Genomic DNA, 21,038 nt, shown 5'->3' with positions numbered 1-21,038 from the left:
TTGCACATTATCAAGAGTATCAGAACTCTCAAAAAGACTGTGGAAGAAACTGTGCATCCTGAAGAAAGAGCCACACAGACTTGGAGGAAATTGTCTCTTTTGTGGAGGAGGAAATGTTTGTGCGACTGCGAGGTTACCGTTGGTTACATCCACATGCTAATCAAAGTGTTTCACAGTGAGAAACAGTGAGCACGGATTCACCTTCCTGCTTATTCCTAAAAATATGTTTTTTTTATTCATTCTCATAATATTATAGCAGTTTTCTCCATAAATTGTGACTTAATTCTCATAATATTTTAACAATAAGGTATTTTTTTCTATAATATGGTTCTTATAGGTCATCCTACCTTTGGCCCCTGTGTTATTAATGTGTTTCCACAATGCAAAAGCAATATATCTATATGGAACCTTTGCTATATTGCTATCGATAAAAATGATATTGTGATAATGATTGAGAGTGTCATAGTGTTATTGACCAGCCACATAATTAGGATGGCTAAAACAAATAAGGGCCAAATCAATGCTCCTGTTGATTCATGTCCGCCGAATGTGTAATATGTTTGCTAACCATATATAGAGCAGCTACCATCACCACTGCTGGTAGATCTGCATAGTCTCAGTCTCACTCTATAAAGAACCTCAGGACACACTGAAAAGAAAGTGATGTGCAAAGTGGCAATGACGTGGATCTGTGAGACGCTGTTTGTCTGGCAGGAGAAACGAGGCCTTGATGGGATAGAAGTGTTGTGTAGTTATTTCAGTGAAGGAGATTTGTTTCATGTGTTGGATAGAAAGTAAATAATGCAGAACATCCGCTCGGCTTTCTTCACGTCATCACATCCAATCAGAGAACGGGTCTTTCCCTCTCTTTATTGGCCTTCTTCTGGTTGACAAGTGCTCGGCTGCTGTTGTGCAATATTGAAGAGAGAGGACAGGAACCGAGGGAGGAAATTCCCTTTCCAACCACCGTCGAACTTGACGGTGACATTTCTTTTGAATGTCACCGTCAAACCTTCCTCAGATGGAAGAATCAAACCACTGTAAAGCCTGAAGAAGTGACAGGATATGAACCTATTCCTCTGTCCACCACAGACGGGATAGGAGCAAGGGAACTTCTGAAGACCTTCTTAATGATGATGTGTATTGGCGTGTACATGTGCACATTAACATGTGCATGATTTAATCCGCATAGAAGAAGACAGGATTTTCGATTTGATCTGAGCATGTTTTGATTTGATTTGGAGAGAAACAGGCAAGAGAGAGAAATATCTCCAGCATCGAAAGGCGAACGTGTCGAGTCGGTCCCACAGGTCAGAGATGAAAAAAGGAAGCGGATTCAGAATGGCTCTTTCCTAGTCGAACAGCGTGTATGTCAGAGGGCGGCCGCAGCACTATCAGCTGATCTCTGGATGAGCCTCTAACCACTGACAAACTGCACTGCTTTGTTTCTCGCACATGCTGCCACAGTTTGCCGACAGAAAAAAAAAAAAATCCATACACTGCAAAAACATCTGTCTTTGCAAGTGTCATATTGAGCCTTGAAAAAAAAAGGGGGGGGGGGGTTGTTGTTTGTTCCAGGGACTTTGAAGGACAGAGCCGACATGCATCAACAATAAGGCCTATTTGTGCACTGCAGGAACAAGACAGTTGGACACCATAGCCTCATGGCTCCAGTGATGGCAAGTTTGGCCGGTCAATTTTATTTGCATAGCGTCAATTTTATATAATTCATTTCAGACTAAACTATGTCAACTTACAAGCTATTGATTACCTTCAATTGTTCTCACATTCATGGTCACCAGAGGATGGACCCTGATGAGTTATTGTCTTGCACAATCCCTTTGAAAGAGCTATTGATTTAGAAAAGTCACATGGTGGGCATTTGTTAATTTTTTCTCCCAGGCTGTCAGAGCATCTGTGTTCAATCCCTCTCAGCGTCAGCACCTACACAGACATGTGTGGTGAAGATTCATGTGACGCCACTGTCTGCCACATTTGTTACTCCCGTCACCATCTGCAGGAGACGTATGATAAGCGGAGTGGGCTGTGGATGTCAGAGGACGTCTGTCTTGTCCCACACATGAAAGAGGGTCAGACCTGCAGAGAATAAAGTGACTGCCATGTCTTCACTAATGTTGAATGCGGTGCGTCACCAGATTTTTCATTTGTTTTGTAAAATATCTCAGCAAGATGAAAATCATATTTTATTTTTAAATTCATGGTTCCAAGATTATACAGTTTTGGCCCCCCTGGCTTCATCTCTGGCGCCATCATGGAGTTTATGTTTTGGGGTTTTGAGTGAAATATTGCAACAGATACTGGATGCGTTACAAAGAAATATGGACTTTCATATTCTCCTAAGGATAACTTTGCTGCTCTCTTCACTTTTCATCTAGCTACACAATCAAGCAAGAAAACACAGATTTGCATTTTTTGCTAAAACTGCAGGAGAAATAATAACCTGGTAAATCAACTTCCTGATTACTTAACCCTGCATGGACTGTGCACCACTGCTCCCACTGCAGCTACTGGCTGTACGGGGACTGTAAATAAAAGGGGCCCAGGTATGTAATTATATATTCCCTGAGTCACAAGTTGCTGTTTTCACAAAGAGGAATTGTTCTGTAAACCTTCTGCTGCTTCTTGAGACAACACAAAGTATGATATATAAACTTCAGTCTTTTCAATAATTGCGTGGATGATATAATTCCCTCTGTTATCAAGGTTGCCACCCGAACTGCTGTGCAAAATCATAATTAGTGAGATTAGCACCAATATGCTTATCTCATTAATTATCAGCCCATCTAATCAAATCATAATGGTGTTTGGATCATTGTGGGGAGTGTGGTTAACTCATACAAAATAAAAAAAAACTCATGATATAAGAGGCACAAAGATGAAAGAAATATTATAAAACAGACATTTTCTACTCCCTTAACTGTCGGACTGGTTCCTAGCAGGATCATAAACCGTGTCTTTTTAACTTTGACGCAAGGGAATAGGATAGAAAACGCATCATACAAGGACGTTTGTGTGGACATGATTGGAATATGTATGACCCAGGATATTGCTGATCTTCCAGATGCAGATCCCGGATCTAAAGGTCATGTGGAAGCAGCCCATAAAAAAAAAAAAAAAAAGCAGTCGGTGAAGCCCTGAGTTGGTGATCCCAGCTGAGCCTCGTATCCCACGGGCAGAGAAGAACACAAGAAACGATGGGCTCATCATAAAGGTGTCAGATGAAACCATCATCCACATCAGAGGACACAGTTACATATCACTGCCAACAATAAGAGACCTTCCAGTTTTGAAATACAGTAACTGGGGACCAGCTTTTCTTTTTTCCATGAGATGAGGTGAGAATGATTTCTCTGGAAACCAGTCAGATCATGTTTGTCAACAGAAGGCTTTCTTTGAGTGGTTCTTAAGAAGCATTTTGCTGTTGTCTCGCCTCTTCACATCCACATTTGTTTTTGTTTTTTTTTGTTTTTTTTTGGGGGGGGGGGGGATATTTAATATCATATTCATCTCCAACTGATAAAATGTCATCTTTTGAGAAATCTTGTTGCCTATGTCAGGACATAAAAAAATGAAAAATGAAGCTACTCATAGTGTCTGCAATGTTGTGCAATAAGCTGCATGGAGACAGGGGAGAGAATCCCCTGAAAAAATGTATTCATTTATATATATATGTCTGTCTATCATATGTTTTAAGAAAGACAATAAAAGACTCATTACCAGACAAATAGATATGCATTGATGGATAATCTTGCCAACAATTATAAGCTTTTAAGCTTTGTTTTTTTCCCTGATGGTGTTTTGAAAAATCCCTGTTACATAAACTGTGCCTAATAGGCCACAGAGCCATAAAGAATCTGACGGCACAATATATGATCTCTGAAAGCCTCTGATGTTTTCAAAAAGAGAAGCTGGAGAAATCAACTGCCGTATGTGGCAACGGACAAAAATACCCCGGGTGTTAGTGGGTGCTGTATTTCTGGAGGAGCGGAAATTAGCCGAGGTGTGGGATTGTGATTAATATTCTCGGCCGTTAATGGCTGAGGAGCAGAGAGCTATTGGCTGATAAAAGCTAGCTATGCCTGTGAGAGGGATATGACCTGGTTTGATGCAACAGATGAAACATTCAGCCATTATGATTTGTTACAGTCTTCCCATTTTATGTCACTGATGTGTCTGAAGCAGACTTTATATAAAGATGGACGACAAGACAACTTCCAAAAGTGAAGCCAAATCATGGGGATCATTGCAGTATAGGTCATTAATCCCGCCTACTCCATGTCAGCAGATTGGACACGGACCAAACTAGAAAGTCAAAATACACATTAAGTACATTTTTTCAGATCATCATAGTTTACTTACTCAATACTGAGGATCCACCCCTATGCTATGGAATGTAGAATATTTTGACCTCATTCAGGATAGAGGGAGGAGGTGGAGTCACGTCGTCCATCTGTCTTTACAGTATATGGTCTAAACAGTGAAAATACATTTTGGATATACTTCTAAATGAAACACTGACTCCACGGTAATGTCCTATGCTTAATTTAAAGCCACAGCCAGGAGTTAGCTAGCATAAATATTGGATTCACTTTCATTTCTGCTATTCCTTTAGAATATATGCTTACATATGCCCCAAAGCTTAATAATTAACGTGCATGTTACTTTTGTTTATGTCTGATCATTTTATAATATGTTGATTTGCTCTCTTGCTGAGTTATATGAGAAAATTCGAAAACCATTTGTGCAGTAACGGTAAAAAATCTTTGTCCAATAGAAAAATGATATGTTTATACAATATTCCTAGTAACATGCTAAATGTAATATCCCCCCATATTAAAAGGAGACCTGCCAGTGTTTCCAGTATGATGTGCTTGGTATTGTAAATGAGCCATGTTGACCTGGCCCAGTTATCAGCTCTACATGTCTTAGATTGACACATTTTATTAGTGACCCTAATCTATTTCTGGAACATATCAATTGACCAATTTTACTGGTGACTTTATTGACCTGTTTTAAAAGTGGGTTCCAGTCCGTCAGACTGTCTCCTTCCTGAATTACTTTGAACAGGAACAAATCCCTTATTCTGGCGGAGCCCTCAAGTGGTCCAATCTCACACTCGACTTGATTCATCATGTTTCATTATGCAGCTTTGAGCTCACGTGGTCATCCATATTTCAGTCACACTGGGGCTGATTGATTACCATACTGGGTTACCATGTGCACAGACTTTCCAGTAAGTTAATTTCATTAGAGTTTTGAAGGATGACATGGATGGAAGCACGTTTTGTGTAGGGTATGTGCAGTATAACGATGGAGGGATGTAGTCCACCTGCTTTTCTAATTTGAAATAAAATGAATGATGCCATAATCCCAAATTATTCACAGTTTTTACCTCAAGTCTTTGCATGCGAGTCACGTAAAGGATTGAAGCAATAATTGTGAATGCTTGGTCCTGTAACGGTGTTTATGATCACAGTAATAAGTGCCTTTCAGTCACGTATTAATGGAGGCGCTCACCAAACTATAGCCAGTTTCACCTCCCTCTGCTGCCCTACATACAGCGCTCCAACAGCTGCCACATGTCTCAGCCAATCAAAGGTGTGAGAGGTTTGGAAAAACTTTGATCTGATGCCAGTTATTGTTCCTCACCCTGCTTTAACTTTGGAGGTGACATGAGTCCAGATGTTGGAATTCAACACATGAGTTTTATCGGCCCCTGGTAATAACCACAGACTGTTTATAAAGATGAACCACACGTCTCCACTTCCTCCTGTTGTATATAAATTAAGTCAAAATATCCCAGATACGGTTCACCACCAATCTGGCCTTTAGACGTCTTTTGATCTACTCCGTGTTCATGGGGCGGAGCCAGGTCCTGCCTATACACACGTTTGACAAAATCTCAGCTGTCAGTCATGACGGTTCATGTTTTGTTTATCAGCATCAAATAACGAGTTAAACCGAAACTTAAACTTCAGGAAAAAAGCACTTTAAAAAACATCAGGGTAACAAGGCAACAGAAAACATGGATTGTCCTGATCTATTCCAATAACATGGAGAGGGCAGAATTTATGACCTTTACTGCAACCAGCCACCAGGGGGGCAATCCAGATGATTTGGCTTCACTTTTGGGAGCCGTCATGCCGTTCATCTTTTTATACATTGTATGGCACTGATGCGTGCTCTTCTTCTTTTGTGGATTAATAGCAGCTTCCAGGAGCAATACAGCCCACTCCTGGTGGAGGCTTAAATATACTTGCCAGGCACTGATTGAATCAAGATATACATTATCTTTAGGGATGCACCGATATGGAAATTCTTGGCCGATACCGATACCGATATTTAAAATAACAATCTGGCCGATAGCCGATACCGATATTTGTTTATTTTCTTTTTGTTGTTATTCATTCACCCTTTTGTGCCAGAAAATTAATTAAATCATTATTTAAAAGCACTATTTAAAAAATGTTCAGCCCTTCATCACTCTTATCTTTTAATGAGCACAAATTTAATCAGATTTATGAAACAATTTTTGATTTAACTAAACTTTATTTAACAGAGACATATTATGCCCATTTTACCGCAAGTTGAAATGGTTCCTTGGGATCTTAATGAAATGACTAACATATTTTGGTCAAAATACCACAAGGATAATTTAAAACAGCACCCTTTTACCCTGTCTAAAACAGCCCTGTTAAAGTAGCATTATAGAGAACGCTCTTCTCATTGATTTACGGTAGCAGTATTGCCCGTTTATTAGATGTGTTACGGCTTCTGTGTGTATGACGTATGTTGTCAATTCCCTTGTTACCTGTGCATGAGACGGATGAATAGAGCCGGTGCACATGAGAATAAAATACTTAAACAGACGCTACGCTCATACTTTTTACACCAAGTTACACTGCGTGAGTCAAGATAACTTAACAAGCCCTCCTCAGTTTGACCTGTTTTTAGTGTCGGGCAGAAATCACATCGCGTCAACACCCACCGTGGCCCTTCGCGATGCTTGTTTTAATTAAACAGTCGGATTCCCCTGGTCCGCACCAGTTCTCAGTCAGCTGCTAGGTGCCAGCCGAGGCGCACCGCAGGGTGCCCCCCCCCCCCCGCTTGAACGGAGGGTTCCCCCAGCGGTCGCCGTAGCTGAGGGGATCCGCGAGACACGCGTCCAGAGTGGCCGCCGTTGACCGCGTACCCGGTCCCCTCCAACAGCCCGCCTTCCGTGCCGGCGATGGACACCGCCCCGCGGTCTAAGAGAAAGAAAGCCCCCGCACCAGCGACGCCGTTAGGCGGCACCGGATGAGGACCTCCCGGTGCCGCACACTGAGCCTCCGGCGGCGCGGAGAGGAGGGCGACGGAGCGACTGCTCCCCCAGCCGTGGCACGTGCCCAGCGGTTTTACCACAAATATGAACATCGGCCAATGATATCGGTGAAAGTCAAGTTTATTACCGATAAGCCGATATCAGTTAACGAGGCGAATATCGGCCGCTACCGATGTTCGGCCGATAAATCGGTGCATCCCTAATTATCTTCATGACAAAATGATAATTTGCTTAAATTTTTTAAATATGAAAATCCTAACCTGTGACTTGTAATCTTCAGGCCTATCTGATTTTAGTAGTGGTCTCATTGTATCTCCATGTGCACCTTCACTTCTCCGGAACAAGAAAGAACGCCACAACAGAGTGCTGCAGCATTACAGTTAACATAACACAGCTGAAGATTCCAGTGTGATGGAAATTCATCTTGAGATTGGAAATAATGAAATTCTAAGGAAAAAAATATTTAAAAAGAATACTAGAAAATAACTAGTAACCTCAGAGAGAGCCAGATGTGAGGGATCCCTCACCCAGGATGGACAGAAGTGGTATGTATATATAAGTATGTACAAATTTCATAAAAAAACTCACATCAACCTTACAAATTCACAGAGATTTAAATTAAGGCATCATAAAATATGAAGTTGAAAGCATAATTGCAGTAGCTGTTTGTGTCTATTGAAATCACTAAGAAACACATAAGCAACTGGAGGGAGAAAATAACATAAAAATAACAAAAAAAGTTAAATAAAACTAAATTTGAGAAACATCATCTGAATCATCTGTGCTATCAGTGTTGAGGTAAAGAGGAATGAGGAATAAGTTACGGATCAAGGGAACCTGAATCACTTCTCTAATGTCCAGTCAATTTTGCATGTGCGGGACTGGTCTGAGAGGACACTGTAGGAAAAGAGGAGTTTGTTAGATCATCAGACACTTTTCTAGGAGTAGGTCTAGACAAAATAATGGGCAAAACAATAATCAAGGATATCATGAGTAGCACAAATAGTGAGCCTCAGGCCACACAAACCCGGATGTCGAAATGGATGCCGTGGCCTTTCCATGGTCACAGATGTCAGCCCGATTTCTTCTGTGTTGTGGCAGAACGCTCTGGGGTTAATCATACAACACTCTCGGTGCCTCTCAACCTGTGAAGTATCAGTGTGTGTTCTTTCATTGGAAGGTGTCAGCTGATCAGATGGAGCTGGTACTCGTTTGCAGTGGATGGCGTGGATCCAGGTGGCGCGTTCAGCAACTTTCAGAGAATCATCAGGAAAAGGCAAAAACAGAGATTCATGAACATGATCTCCTGTGTCTGTCACATGTGAAATGTAGTGCAATGAATCAGTGTGCAGAAAATCAGGAATTTCATATTTGAGAAAACATCTAAACAGTCGTGAAAATCTGAATTTCAATATCTCACCAGATACAAGATGACCAAAGATAGGTCTTTGGATCCCTTGTGAATAAGGTCCGGAACCCCAGTCACTTCGGTCCTCTCGTCTCTTAAATGTCAGAGGTAGAGGCAGAACATTTTCTTTCTCTCCCGGGTGGCCAACCACCAACTTCTAGGGTCCAGATGATCCTTCAAGTGATCCTGTTCGTGACGCCAAGTTTACGATGGAAATTCATCTTGAGATTTGAAATAATTAAATTCTAAGACTGGAGTTGCTTTTGAGTCTTTATAATAATAAGCTCTGCAGAGTTTATACAACAAGCATGGGTGCTCAAAATGGAACTGGCCACAAGTTCTTATACTAAGAGGCGTTACATAAGACAAAATATAGAACAAAGAAGACATGAAAGACATGAGATCATCATCTGTGTCTTATCTGCTGTGTCCGTCCATCCGAGGTACCAGTTGGAAGAAAAACATCACCAAATAAGGATTCCATCCTGTCAGGTAGACAGCATCACAGCAGTGAGACACCTAGTCAGGGGATTTCCACTTCCTTAGACACTGGTCAGTGGAATTTTCCATAACAAAGGTCATGCAAACAGCTAACAGCTAACAGCTAACACTCCCAGAGTACCTCTCTTTTGATTAGGTCAAAGAAAGACAACATTCAACAACCCTGGTGCTCTCCTCCCATCTCCTCTGTGCAGACTCACACTCAGCTTGAAGAAAAGAGAACGGATCTCAAGTGGCAATCAGAACACCAGCTTCTCATTGGTTAATGGCTCATCAATCACGTCCAAGACACCAAACCTTCAGGACAGACACAAAAGAAGACCATCGGGCCAAGCACAAGATGTGAGAAATGAAGGTGGGTCCTTGGCAAGGGGCCAGTGGGAGCAGCTGTCACTCAGCAGTAAGGACAGTATTTTTCTTGTCTTACAATCATAAGGACAGGAGGTCAGGAGAGAGGCGAAATGGAACAGGACGACATCTACAGACACGTCCCCATTTATGGCTTTTCTGAAAAGCAGGAGGTGCGTAGGCTGGTCCAAACTAAAGGTCATTCCCTCGCCTTTCCACAAGTCTCACGCTTTTCATCCTTGAAGACTATAAAAAGGAATTGTGAAATCCTGCATATTTAAACTGATTTGACACAATCAGAGAATGTTCTTGTGAAGGTGAAGCAAATCTAACAAACCATCACTTTTATCTTTTTAAACGTTGTCATGCTAATTCTCATCGCTGACTGAAGGGTGAAACATCTTGAAAGTGCCGATGTTTGAATGAAGAACTGGAGAGTTGTTGCTCCTGTTAGGAGACATAGGTTGATGATACAGATAAGGATTACCTTTATTGATCCGTCATAGAGGTCATTTAAAGTTAACACAGCAGGACGAGGAGGTAACGGCGCGATAATGTAGAAAATCTATATTCAAGGCTGCTTTTATAAATGCGCAACAGAAACGTAAAGGTTGTGTAAATGTGCATTTGTCCAATCCGTCAGTCATATGTCCGGCACATTTGGTGTGAACCAATCAAACAGGTTTTAATGATGTGGCTGAGGTTTAGTTCACCAAACAACTATATCAGCCACATATCACACAATACCAAAATCAGCTGAACCAAACACGTGTCATATCCAGCTGGCTGATCTTGAACTCATATTTACCAACTAATTAAAAAAATAAACAGTGACCTGGGGATATATAACAAACCCAAATCCCTCTGTACTGCTGCGTATGTTAGGAAGTCTATAGAAACCTTTACAGGTGCTTAGTCCCTTTCCTTTTTCAGAGTCGTCATCACTGCTCATCACCACGCAGCCTCCATTGGTGCTCATAAATGTGTATATGGCTATGAAAATAATCACATGGGCCTCCCACCAGGAGGGGACACACAATCTCATTTTGAGCTTTGTTTTGTTTCAGCTCATTTATTCAACCAGGCGCTTCATGTGATTCCACACGGATGTAACAAGCTCGCACAATCTGTAAATCTGATTTGTAAATGGAGTCACTTCTTCCTCTGATCTACATCGGGGTCACTGTTGTTGTCGATCATCAACAGACCCACAGTAAAAGCAGAGTCTGTACGATATGGTCGAGAGCTCTGAACCTGAATTCGTCCCACATCAAGAGCGGAGGCTCAGGCTTGAACTTTAAAAGCCTCAAAGACAAACAACTCAGCATTTATTGCTGTTTGCTTTGGCTTTCAAGGCAGCGGCTCATTCCTGGAAGGAAACGCAGAGAGCCTCACAACAGAGCCACAGGAGACATGCTTTTAATGAACTTCATCTCGCCGCGATCAGCATCACATCTGAAGAGCCGAGACTTGGACAGAACGACAGGATTGACGGTGTAATGTGGCAGACGTCTTTGTTTCCCAGACGCCCCAGGTATCGCAGTGCCCACAACAATTTAGACCCATCAGACGGCTACACGAGGCTGGGGTTATACACAGAGTGCCATTTTATTCATCCCTGATGGAGAGGCAGATGAGGAAAACACAACGATTTCACCTCACACAAATGATCATTATTGTCTCCCTTCTTTTCCCTCCTGCATCCAAAATTGCAAACTGTTGATTTGTGCTCTCCGCTGTAATGAGCCTGCTTGTCTCTGTGTAATAACAAGGGGAAGAAAGGAGGGGTTTTTTTTTAAGCATGTTGCAACACACTTTCTACACATGTATCAAAGCAAGCGACAAGATGGAACAGGGCCTAATGGTTCTGGGGTGGTTTCCATGACACAGAATCCATTAACTGAGGATAATGTTTTCCTGGTAAGAGTCTCATAGCGAAATACATTTTACGATTCTTAATACCCAGCAAAGAGGCCGCGAAAGGCAAATTGACGCTTTCTTTAATATGTTAAGTGATTTTGTTGAAGATATAGAAAATATTACAACTACATTTTCCTCTTTAGGATAAAAAACCCCCACTGTGGCTTCCTTTGTTACTTAGAAACATCTTTATTTAATGAAAGTATCTTTTTTCTTTCTCGGGGGTCAAGTAGGAAATTTACAAATAGGTTACACGTCAGTTGTTTGGATCAAAACTCTTGAAAAAAAAAAAACATCAACAGAGACAGTGTGTCAGGGAGAGAAAAGTGAAAAGAAATAAAGAGTAAAACTTGTAGCGGACACAGATCCACACGGTCTCAGTGCTGTGGGTCCGACTCCAGATAGATGCCAAAAACATGAACGTGAGAGTGAGCAGATCCTGGTACCACATATGGTTTACACTGGACGACATTACAATTAGTTCTCTAAAATGATGTCAGTAATGGAAGTTGTTGATCTCCAGCCATAAATACTGTAACGTGGGATGACGGTAAAGTGCACTCAGGCGGTCTGTGATTGGATAAGACACCAAAGGGATGATATGCTGGTGAGTCCTGCTCTCTTCTCAAATTGTAATTTATAATTCCTGAAGTAAACAATTTAAAAAAGGCAAATGGGAGAAAGAAATTGTATCAAGTGCATATTTAACGATTTAAATGGGCAATTTAGGTTTATGAAGACAGTTTGCTTCTGCTTCCTCCCTAACACAGCGGAGGTGACTGGAATTAAGTTTGGGGTGTTATCATGAACTTCAAATTCAAGAAGCACATCTTTCCAGGATCAGTGTTCTGGTTGATCTGGATAAACCTTAGAACGGATATACTTTCTGCTGATGAATTGTTGTTTATAAAAACATCAGTCTTTTAACCAAACTGACAGGGAGTGATTCTGGTGAGAAATATCGTTCGATCCTCTTCAACTTACAAAAAGAAATATGTGGAGATAAACACTGACCTGGACGCTGAGCAAACAGAGTGATAAACAGATTAGGGTGGATTTTCTAAGTGAGGCTGATTTCAGTGACGTCATCAGAGATCTGGACCAGTTTGAGGCCAAAAATGACAGAAAACCCAAAATTATGTTCTACTTGTATTATGTCCTGTGACGTGTTAGAGAAAAGTTATACTTCAATATCATCTGTCCATTTGCTTAGCTTAATTTTAACCTGGGCGAAATAAAACCCCCCAAAATGCATAGTTACATAACACTAAAAGTGAGAAAGTTATTAGAAAATGTATTGATTTTTGATGATGATCTTATCCTTAAAAACATTTCACAATAATCAGAGACCTGGTTGTCATCGGTCATGATAATGTCAGTTGAGCTGAATTTGGTTTTACAGTGATAATCTCTCAAAGTTCTGGTTATGACAAAAAGAGAAAGTTCCTTTACCACCATGTCAACAAATGTACACGGAGGAGGAAAGAGAACACATTCACATGTCTGGATCCGCTGGTAGCATTAACGACCCGAACAAACTGTTGAGGAGGACAAAAGAAAAATACAACTGTAAAACGTTTAGCTGCAAGCCGTGGCAAACCTATTCCAAACTCTTTGGCATGAACAACCAGCAAAGGTACAATTTATAATCTCGTTTCACCTTTGTTCTCATGAATATAAAAACTCGAAATAGAAAACGGTAAAACAGAGGAAGTATCAAATTCTATGTCTCCTACAGTTTGTTATCTTACAATAAAATGTTAACATCAAAGTGTTTCATGCCAAAGTGGCTGTATATCAATGCTACAAAAATAGAAAACCGACTAGCCGACTTATTTACACAGCAACATGTCATTTCTGTACAGGACATTCATTTTCATGACAGTGCACATTCATGGCTCGTACATCCTAAGTGGACATGAATCCAAAGCAGAAAAATAAATTTGTAGGTACCACTAGTAGGGAGAACTGGGTCGTTTTTTGTTTGTCCGTTCATGTTCCCGGTCACATAAAGTCATTGAGCTCCGCATCCAGTGCGGCGGCCATCTCATCTGCCTCAGAGCTGCTGCCTTCCTCTTCCTCGTTGGAGTCTTTGGAGGACTCGTCAGCAAACTGTTTACTCTCCTCCACTTCCTTGCCTTCATCGTGCTTCCGTTTCTGGCCCCTACAAAGACAACAAAGGGGGATTTTAATGTAAATTTTGAACTTTCAATTTGTGTGACTCCTCTGCTCCGCTGCTGCAAAACAGAATTTATATCATTAACATTGATTTTCTATTTAACACTGATGCATCATGTCTTTGTTGCTTTGGTACAGCATGCAATGAAACCAGAACCAAAGTATAATGGCACCCAGAGAGAGAGAGAAAGTCCTCGTATGCAACCACATTTAACATTCCTCTAAATTTGATCTTTTTGGGGATCTGCAGCAAATCCAACACACTCATAAATATCAGTAACATCAGTCCACTTATCATGCCTGCTTTTTTTTTTTAACAATCAAGATCCATGAATTATTCTCTGAGAAATCAATGAAAATGGAGACAATTTCCGTCTCACATTGTTTAAGAAAAAAACTGAATTGGATAATTTCCTGACCCACTCATTACATCCTTCCACCTAATTTCATGGTAACCCTGCTAAATAAATACCAATGCAGATGAAAACCTAAATTCCTTGGCAGAGGTGAAAAGACAATGATAACTAAACCACATAGTTAAATCCTTTTGGTGTACTGCTAATTCAATTTGAGGAAATATGCGAACGGAATTTGATTTACCTCCCAGTACAACTATAATCCACTAATTAGTAAAAAAAAAAAAAAAAAAAAAAAACTGATTTGCATTAAGACAGGGGAGAGGTATCAATCTTCTCCCCCTATTATTAGCAAGAAACAGAATAACTATTTCCCAAAAATATCAGACTAATCCATTAACAGGATATACGAACAAAATAGCTGCCTTTAACTTGTACAGTTGCACTACGTGTGACTTGGTCTGAAGATCTCCTAGCTAATGACCAGATACCAAACAGCTAGCTAGACCCAGCATAGGTACAAACTAGTTAGCTACATAAAAAAGGCAATTCACTTTTGACTCATGGACTTCATCGTGGAAAAAGTATGAAAATGAGCAAAAATGGTTCTTCTCATCTGATCAAAGATGAATAGCATTAAGTATCTAAACTAGTTTTTGGTTCCAGTGTGTAATAGTTGTTGATTTTTAATACTAACTGAAAAGTGCCTGCTACCTCTATCAACATTGACTAAATCATACATCCATAATAAACGTGTGCACTGAAGAGACATTTTGAACCGGTGTGTGAATGGAATGAATTCTGCTTGTTGCTGCAAACAAAACGCTCGGGTGGATTCATGATGAAACCGTAACAACCGTAAGTGTCTGGAGAAGTGTCTCATTGGTGTGGCTGTAAACATGCCATCCCTCTTTCCACTCCTGCTTCACCATGACATCCTCTGCAGAGCAGCTTATTAGCATGATGCTAATGAGGTGTGCATGGTTATTGTGGAGGTCTGACACAAGCTCTACAGAGAGCGGCCCTCTCATTAGGCCACTCCGCTACCAGACAACCTCGCTCACCTCCCGCAACAGTGGGGCCCTTGGTCGTGAGTTCATTAAAGGTCAGATGTCAGCTAATATCAGTGGAGCGGCTCTGTGACGAGACAGTTGGCGTGGACCCCTGGGGACCTTGTGGTGCGGTGCGATGTGGTGGGTGTGTGGGAGGGAAACGGCCGTGTTTGTGTTATAGCGGCACAGCTCTGAACCGCCACATTAACAAGAAGCTTTAATTTTCAGAGCTGTGAGATCGAGGCCCAGCGGTCAGAGTTTAATGTGAGGCTGAGCTGCAAGAGCAAGAGATGAGATAAGAGATTTAAGATGATTTCTTCGGTGACTATGAGGAGAAAACTATCCCCCACATGTGCCACCGCCAGTGAGGCTGCTCCAACCACCTGGGCTGGTTGGCGACACTGCACGAGTCACTACAGATAAGATTTATATACTCGGTTTATACTTTCTTTTTTTGCTGGGGGTGAAAGGGATGAGCTGCTCCGCTCCTCCTATCTGCTTCGCATCATTACATCCAATCGAAGTCCTCGTCTATTAATCCAACCGCCCACCAACACTCCAAACACATCCACCACACTCAAGTCAGCTCCAAAACGGCCTTCACATGTGATTCATTCTTATTACATTTCTGCTGCTGTCACATGCTGTTAAACTGCACGGCTTCTAACAGAGCCTCCTGCAGTTTTTTTTTCATTTTAATCCATTTTAACTAGCACATCATAAAAAGAAAAGCTGCAAACAGTGGCGTTTTTTAAGTGTTTTCGACAGGAACACCGGAAGGATATTTTTCATTGACAGATGACCTTACAAAATACACAAATGCTGTAGTGGACAGATCGAGGAGCCGAGCCAGGAGTGAGGCTGCCCCTTCACACTGAGGGAGCACTTTAAATCAAGCTGCTGCCCGTGACACAGGACGGGTCTGACAATCATCGGCTGTAGTTCGAGCAACTACTTGGACCTCAAGATGATAGAAGGTTGGCTCCAAATCAACTGGTGTATTTGTGAAATCTCTGATTATGAGCTCTCTCCATCTGCTTCTGGAAATCAAACCAAATTCTGTTCCGCAGAAATCATCAGTTATGAGAATGCAAAATGTAATAATGTGTCACATTACAATCACAGATGTTGAGCTCATTATTTTGAGACGTGATTGTCTCCATGTATTATGGGAGTATGATTGCATTGGGGGGGGGGCTGGCCTGCCTGTGAACAAACAGCCTGCAGTTACACTGCTGCAACACATCGTTAGAGAAACATAAGTGATATAAAATGACTCAATAACAAATCAGGAAACTGCATCTGCACCAAGGCTAGATGCATTTTGAGGAGGCGCTAACGTCGCCCAGGGGAGCCATCAGAGGGGCTAAGTTGGGGACAGAGCTTACAGAGAAATGGCCGGGCCACAGTTTAAATCTCGTGATGCGGAGTAACTATCCCTGCTGATAAAGCAGCAGCAGCGAGAAATCTATCCAACTTGTCACCGCAATCTTAAACTGGTGGGGAAGGAGAGAAAAATGAGGAGAGAAAGAAGCCCCTGTAAAAAGACTTCAACTGCTTCTGACAGCTCTGCTTACATCAGGAGGGAGAGACGGGCCGAGGGAGAGAGGATGTAATAAAAAAAAAAAGGCAAATGGAGCAAATTAAGTGTGAAAGAGGAGGAAACGGAGCACAACAGATAGACGAGAGAGGTAATGATCTAAATAATGAACTCAACTTTTAGGACTCAGAGCAAATCTTGTGGTTCTTGTACAGTTTCTACAAATAAAGGAGGTCGACTTCTAAAGGTCGTGAGACCTGAATAACCGACCAGGCCTCAGATCAATGTGGTGTCCTCACACTATCCTCAATCGTTTGACATCCACATGAGTCAGTTAGTTACAATAACACTATCCCTGCATCAGACAGGGCTCTTTACTGTTAAAGAAGTAGCCTGACAAGGGCAGGAGCGATAGTGTTCTGCAAAACTGGTGACCTGCTTCATACGGCTCCACTTTCCCAATATCATTACAGCAGATGTGTCAAATGCAGAAGATTGGATATGTACACTGCCATCCCCTGTGTTTTCAACTGCTCCATATGCAGCAGGCTGATAAGCGGAGCAGTTTAACGATTGTTTTTATACAGACATTATCTCCCCCTGCCCCTCATTATATTACCTCACTCCGACTACTGACAAACAGAGGGGGATGAGAGCACAAACACTGAAGCGGTGATGGCGACGGTTTTACGAGGGACGTGTCTGTTTTGCTTTGATACGTTTTGAAATCTGTTTGACTTTCAACATTTTCCCAATGAAATGGGGAACGCAGAGTTGCCCGACAGCGCGATCAACATGTGCTCTCACAATGACTACCTGAATAACTTCAAGCAGGATGCACATTGGGGAGATGTTTTATGTGTTTGGGAGATACCACTGTGCAGCGTCACCTGACAAATCAGAGGGGGCTGGGTTTCTCTACACTTATAGAACCATATATAAACCAAATTGATGACAGATTTATCTGAACATGTTTAGTATACGTAGTTGTCTTTTGTTTTTTATCTAAACTGGAGGCCCTATTGGCACCCACAAGAATATAAAAGATAGTCTTTTAAATATGACAATTGCTCCAGTAACCTGCCCTTCTATAAACACAATAAACTTATTAAGACTGAAATCAAAAAATGCATTACTTTGTGTCACTGGCATCTGATTTTTATTATTTTTGGGGGATTTGTGCCTCTGTTTGGATTCACTAGGCAAATTTTAAGCAGCAACACAAAATTGGCAAATTCATTTTGTGAAATTATAATGTATATGTTGGCACACTGTTGTTGATTGAGTATCCAGCACAAAGAGAACACCATTTAAAATCTGCCACTTAGTAAGTCCTGCATTTCCTCAATCATTTAACTCTGCTTTTAGTCTCCACCACTTCCTGACGGCAATATTAGTCTCGCACAAACTGGAAGACAACTCCGTCTGCCTGTCTACACCACACTGAGTGAGCCAAAAAGATAATAAGCAAAACAATGAGCTGAAAAGTGCCAAAATGCTCCTTAATGCCTCGGGGAACAGAAAAGTCCAAAGAAAACATTGTTTACGATATACTTCCTGCTCAAGCAAACTGTTTTCTTTAATCCTCATGGCCTCTTATCTCTATTTGATTATTGTTGAAACATGTGGCTCAGACAGGAATAATCAGGGTTCATACACATTTTGACCAATGGATATCCATGACTTTTCAATAACTTTAAACCAAATTTCCACGACCAATCATTCTGTGAAATCTCAGTGTACACAAATGTATAAAAGTGTCAAAATTTAGTATTTAAGCTAACAATGAGTACAGTATACCTTAAATGACACAAATGAATGAGACAATAGTTTGATTGAGGTCTTTGTCTGTTGTAACCCATGGCATGCACTTTTCCATTTGTAGCCAAGCATGGTTAATTCTACACTTCCCTGGCATAGTGCATTATCCCGCCTGCTTCCCCACAGAACTTTTCAATTAGTATGAGAGCGTATGCCCGCTTATATTTTTAGGGCATTTCTTTTAAAAGCATATGAATTATTTAAAACTCAGCGTAAATGAACGACATGAAAATATGAATAAAACTTAATTTTTTTCAAGCACTTTTCCAGGCCTGGAAGTAAACATTTTACAATTCAATGACTTTTCATGACCGTAGGAACCCTGAATAAATGATAGTCTTGTTAATTCAACTTTGATGGTTATATTTCTTTGTACATGGAGTTTTAACTCTTGTGGCTTTATTGACTTTAAAAGCAGGAACTTTACTGACTTGATTTGTAGTATGGATTGATGCACTTTAGATACTGTCCCCACAACTGAAAGTAATTAATTGTGTGTTGGCTGCCAAGAGTAGCAGCTTTTGTGTTCAAACTAAAGTTAATTCACATTAAATAATGGTATATGAGGATAATTTGTTTCACCACGTTGCATTAGACTGTAGACAACAGACGTTGCTGACTGTCGTCCCAGAGCACGTCTGACAAAAGGTGTGATACATGATTCACTGTCAATGTCACTTATATCTCCCCAGTCACCCATGCCTGCATCAAACCACCTCCATCTCTGGCTCCGCCGCAGGCAGGCGAATCGGATTACAGCCCCCAGGCGTCCTTTCATTACTTTCCCCTTTTCTCTGTCTGCTTACAGGCAGCAGCAGCTTTGACGAAGCTGTGCGAATCTTTTCACAGAAGCTTGAGACGGATTTGGACCCTGCAGCTGGTTCAAACAGTGCATGGAAGAAAAAACATAAAAAATACAAACGGATGTGTCTCCCTACATTGTACTGCTTGGCAGGGAGGAACCACAGTTAAACACATTTAAGCTGGATCCACATGGCAGTCGATTTCACAGTTAATAGCAAAAAAAATGGCAAGGCAATGAGAAAGGTCAGAAAACTTAAATTTGATACTTAATTTGAAGGAACTTCTGTTTGGACCAGATCGCCCCCCCTTGTTGTGTACTTTGTAATATCTATCATATCCCCGACATATTCAAGTCTAATCCAGGGAGCTGAATATGACAGCGACATTTGTGAACAAGGCCGAGGCAGGACATTCACTTTAGTAAAGTGCAAAATGAAAAGACTCTATCCAGAGCTCAGACTGATTTCTGCATGGACGCCCTATGTGGCAATGGAACCCCTTACCCTGACGATGTGACTGTCACACTGAATGATCAATGCATATCGACGAATACAGCTCGTTTCACTTGATTTATTTATTTCTTCTTTCATTGTGAGTTCATATGTTTAGTCTCTGTGTAACAGAAGTACGGCGGGTATGTTGGAAGGAGTCTGAGAATATATTATGTAACTGAAATGTTCACAGGGGCAGCCCACTGATTTAGTACTGCTCTTTGTAGACACAGAAAAATCAATGATTAAAACTGAGGCTGAGATTTTTTTATTTGCTCTAAAGGCCTTTGCACATCAACGGCGATGCATATAAACATTAAGCTCAATATGATTTCGACTTTAGAGAATACAATTATTTCGGTAATTTTGGGCAATGAAAGATGGAATCCATGACAAGCTATATTGATCTGCTTCTCCTCTAACTTAATATAAAGAATAAAAAACTAAATACTAAGCTCCACCGGATATTGATGAAGAGAGGAGAGCTTGGTTCAGGAGCTACATCATTTACTTTTAAAAACAAAACAAACTATGAGGAATGGTTAAAAACAAATATATAAAATAAATCAACAAACATTTTATATCAGACTGGATAAAGGAGGAGAAGTCTCTCTTTCATCTACATAATACTCGCTTCAAAGTGATTCTGAGAGGCTACGTAGATTATTTAGGCTAGAGGTGAAACCTTGACAAATAACATGCAAATGATTGCTCGAAGGAAAAGCTGCATGCAGAGTCTCAAAGATTGGGTCACGTTAAACAGCACAGTGTATCCTACAATTCCCATAATGCTTCTTATATTGAAACATTCTTATCTGATAAATGTCAGTCTTGACCTGGACATTATCTTTTTTACCATTTGATTAGCTTAGCATAGCATTAAGACTGGAAAAAAGGGACTCTTCTCAGATCCACTTATCATCATCAATAAACTCATGTATTAACACAACCTTTTTGTTTAGTCCATACAAAAGTGTAAAAAGAATTTTTTTCTAAAGGTTATGCAAGAATTTAGGCATTATAAAAAATGTAGAACTGTACATCTGGCTGCACTGACAGAGAACCATCACCTACCTACAGAAAGCACATGTGAAGATAGAATAAAATCTCTCTATTTAGATGTTGATTTACTGCTTGAATACCAAGATCTGCTGGACTGAAACCTGTGCGGAGCAGGATACATGCTGAGGCGTCAACCTGACGGAGGTTTGATTAGACATGAAAAAAAAATGTTAAGTCTCATCTGAGGCCTAAAAAAAACTAAAAGAAGTGTTTGC

At 40.9% G+C, this 21,038-nt stretch overlaps 1 protein-coding gene across 2 annotated transcripts in view; it reads right to left on the bottom strand.

Annotated features, from left to right (window-relative positions):
* Positions 1 to 11,688: 11,688 nt before the first annotated feature.
* Positions 11,689 to 21,038, bottom strand: part of ctdp1 (CTD (carboxy-terminal domain, RNA polymerase II, polypeptide A) phosphatase, subunit 1) — a 66,084-nt gene continuing 56,734 nt past the window's right edge. The window contains exons 13-14 of one of the 2 annotated variants that reach the window (XR_008342303.1): positions 13,473 to 13,683; positions 11,689 to 13,057 (exon numbers count right to left, since the gene is read on the bottom strand). Coding sequence is in view for 1 of the 2 variants with exons in the window: in XM_053446997.1 (XP_053302972.1) it covers positions 13,524 to 13,683 (160 nt within the window). In the remaining variant the exon portion in view is untranslated. Of the gene's footprint in view, positions 13,684 to 21,038 lie in introns of both variants that reach the window. The other variant, XM_053446997.1, reaches the window with a different exon arrangement.

This window comes from Pleuronectes platessa, chromosome 18 (genome assembly GCF_947347685.1).
Source record: "Pleuronectes platessa chromosome 18, fPlePla1.1, whole genome shotgun sequence".
In the NCBI taxonomy this organism is placed as follows: Eukaryota; Metazoa; Chordata; class Actinopteri; order Pleuronectiformes; family Pleuronectidae; genus Pleuronectes; species Pleuronectes platessa.
This window is presented reverse-complemented; position numbering and strand designations above follow the sequence as displayed.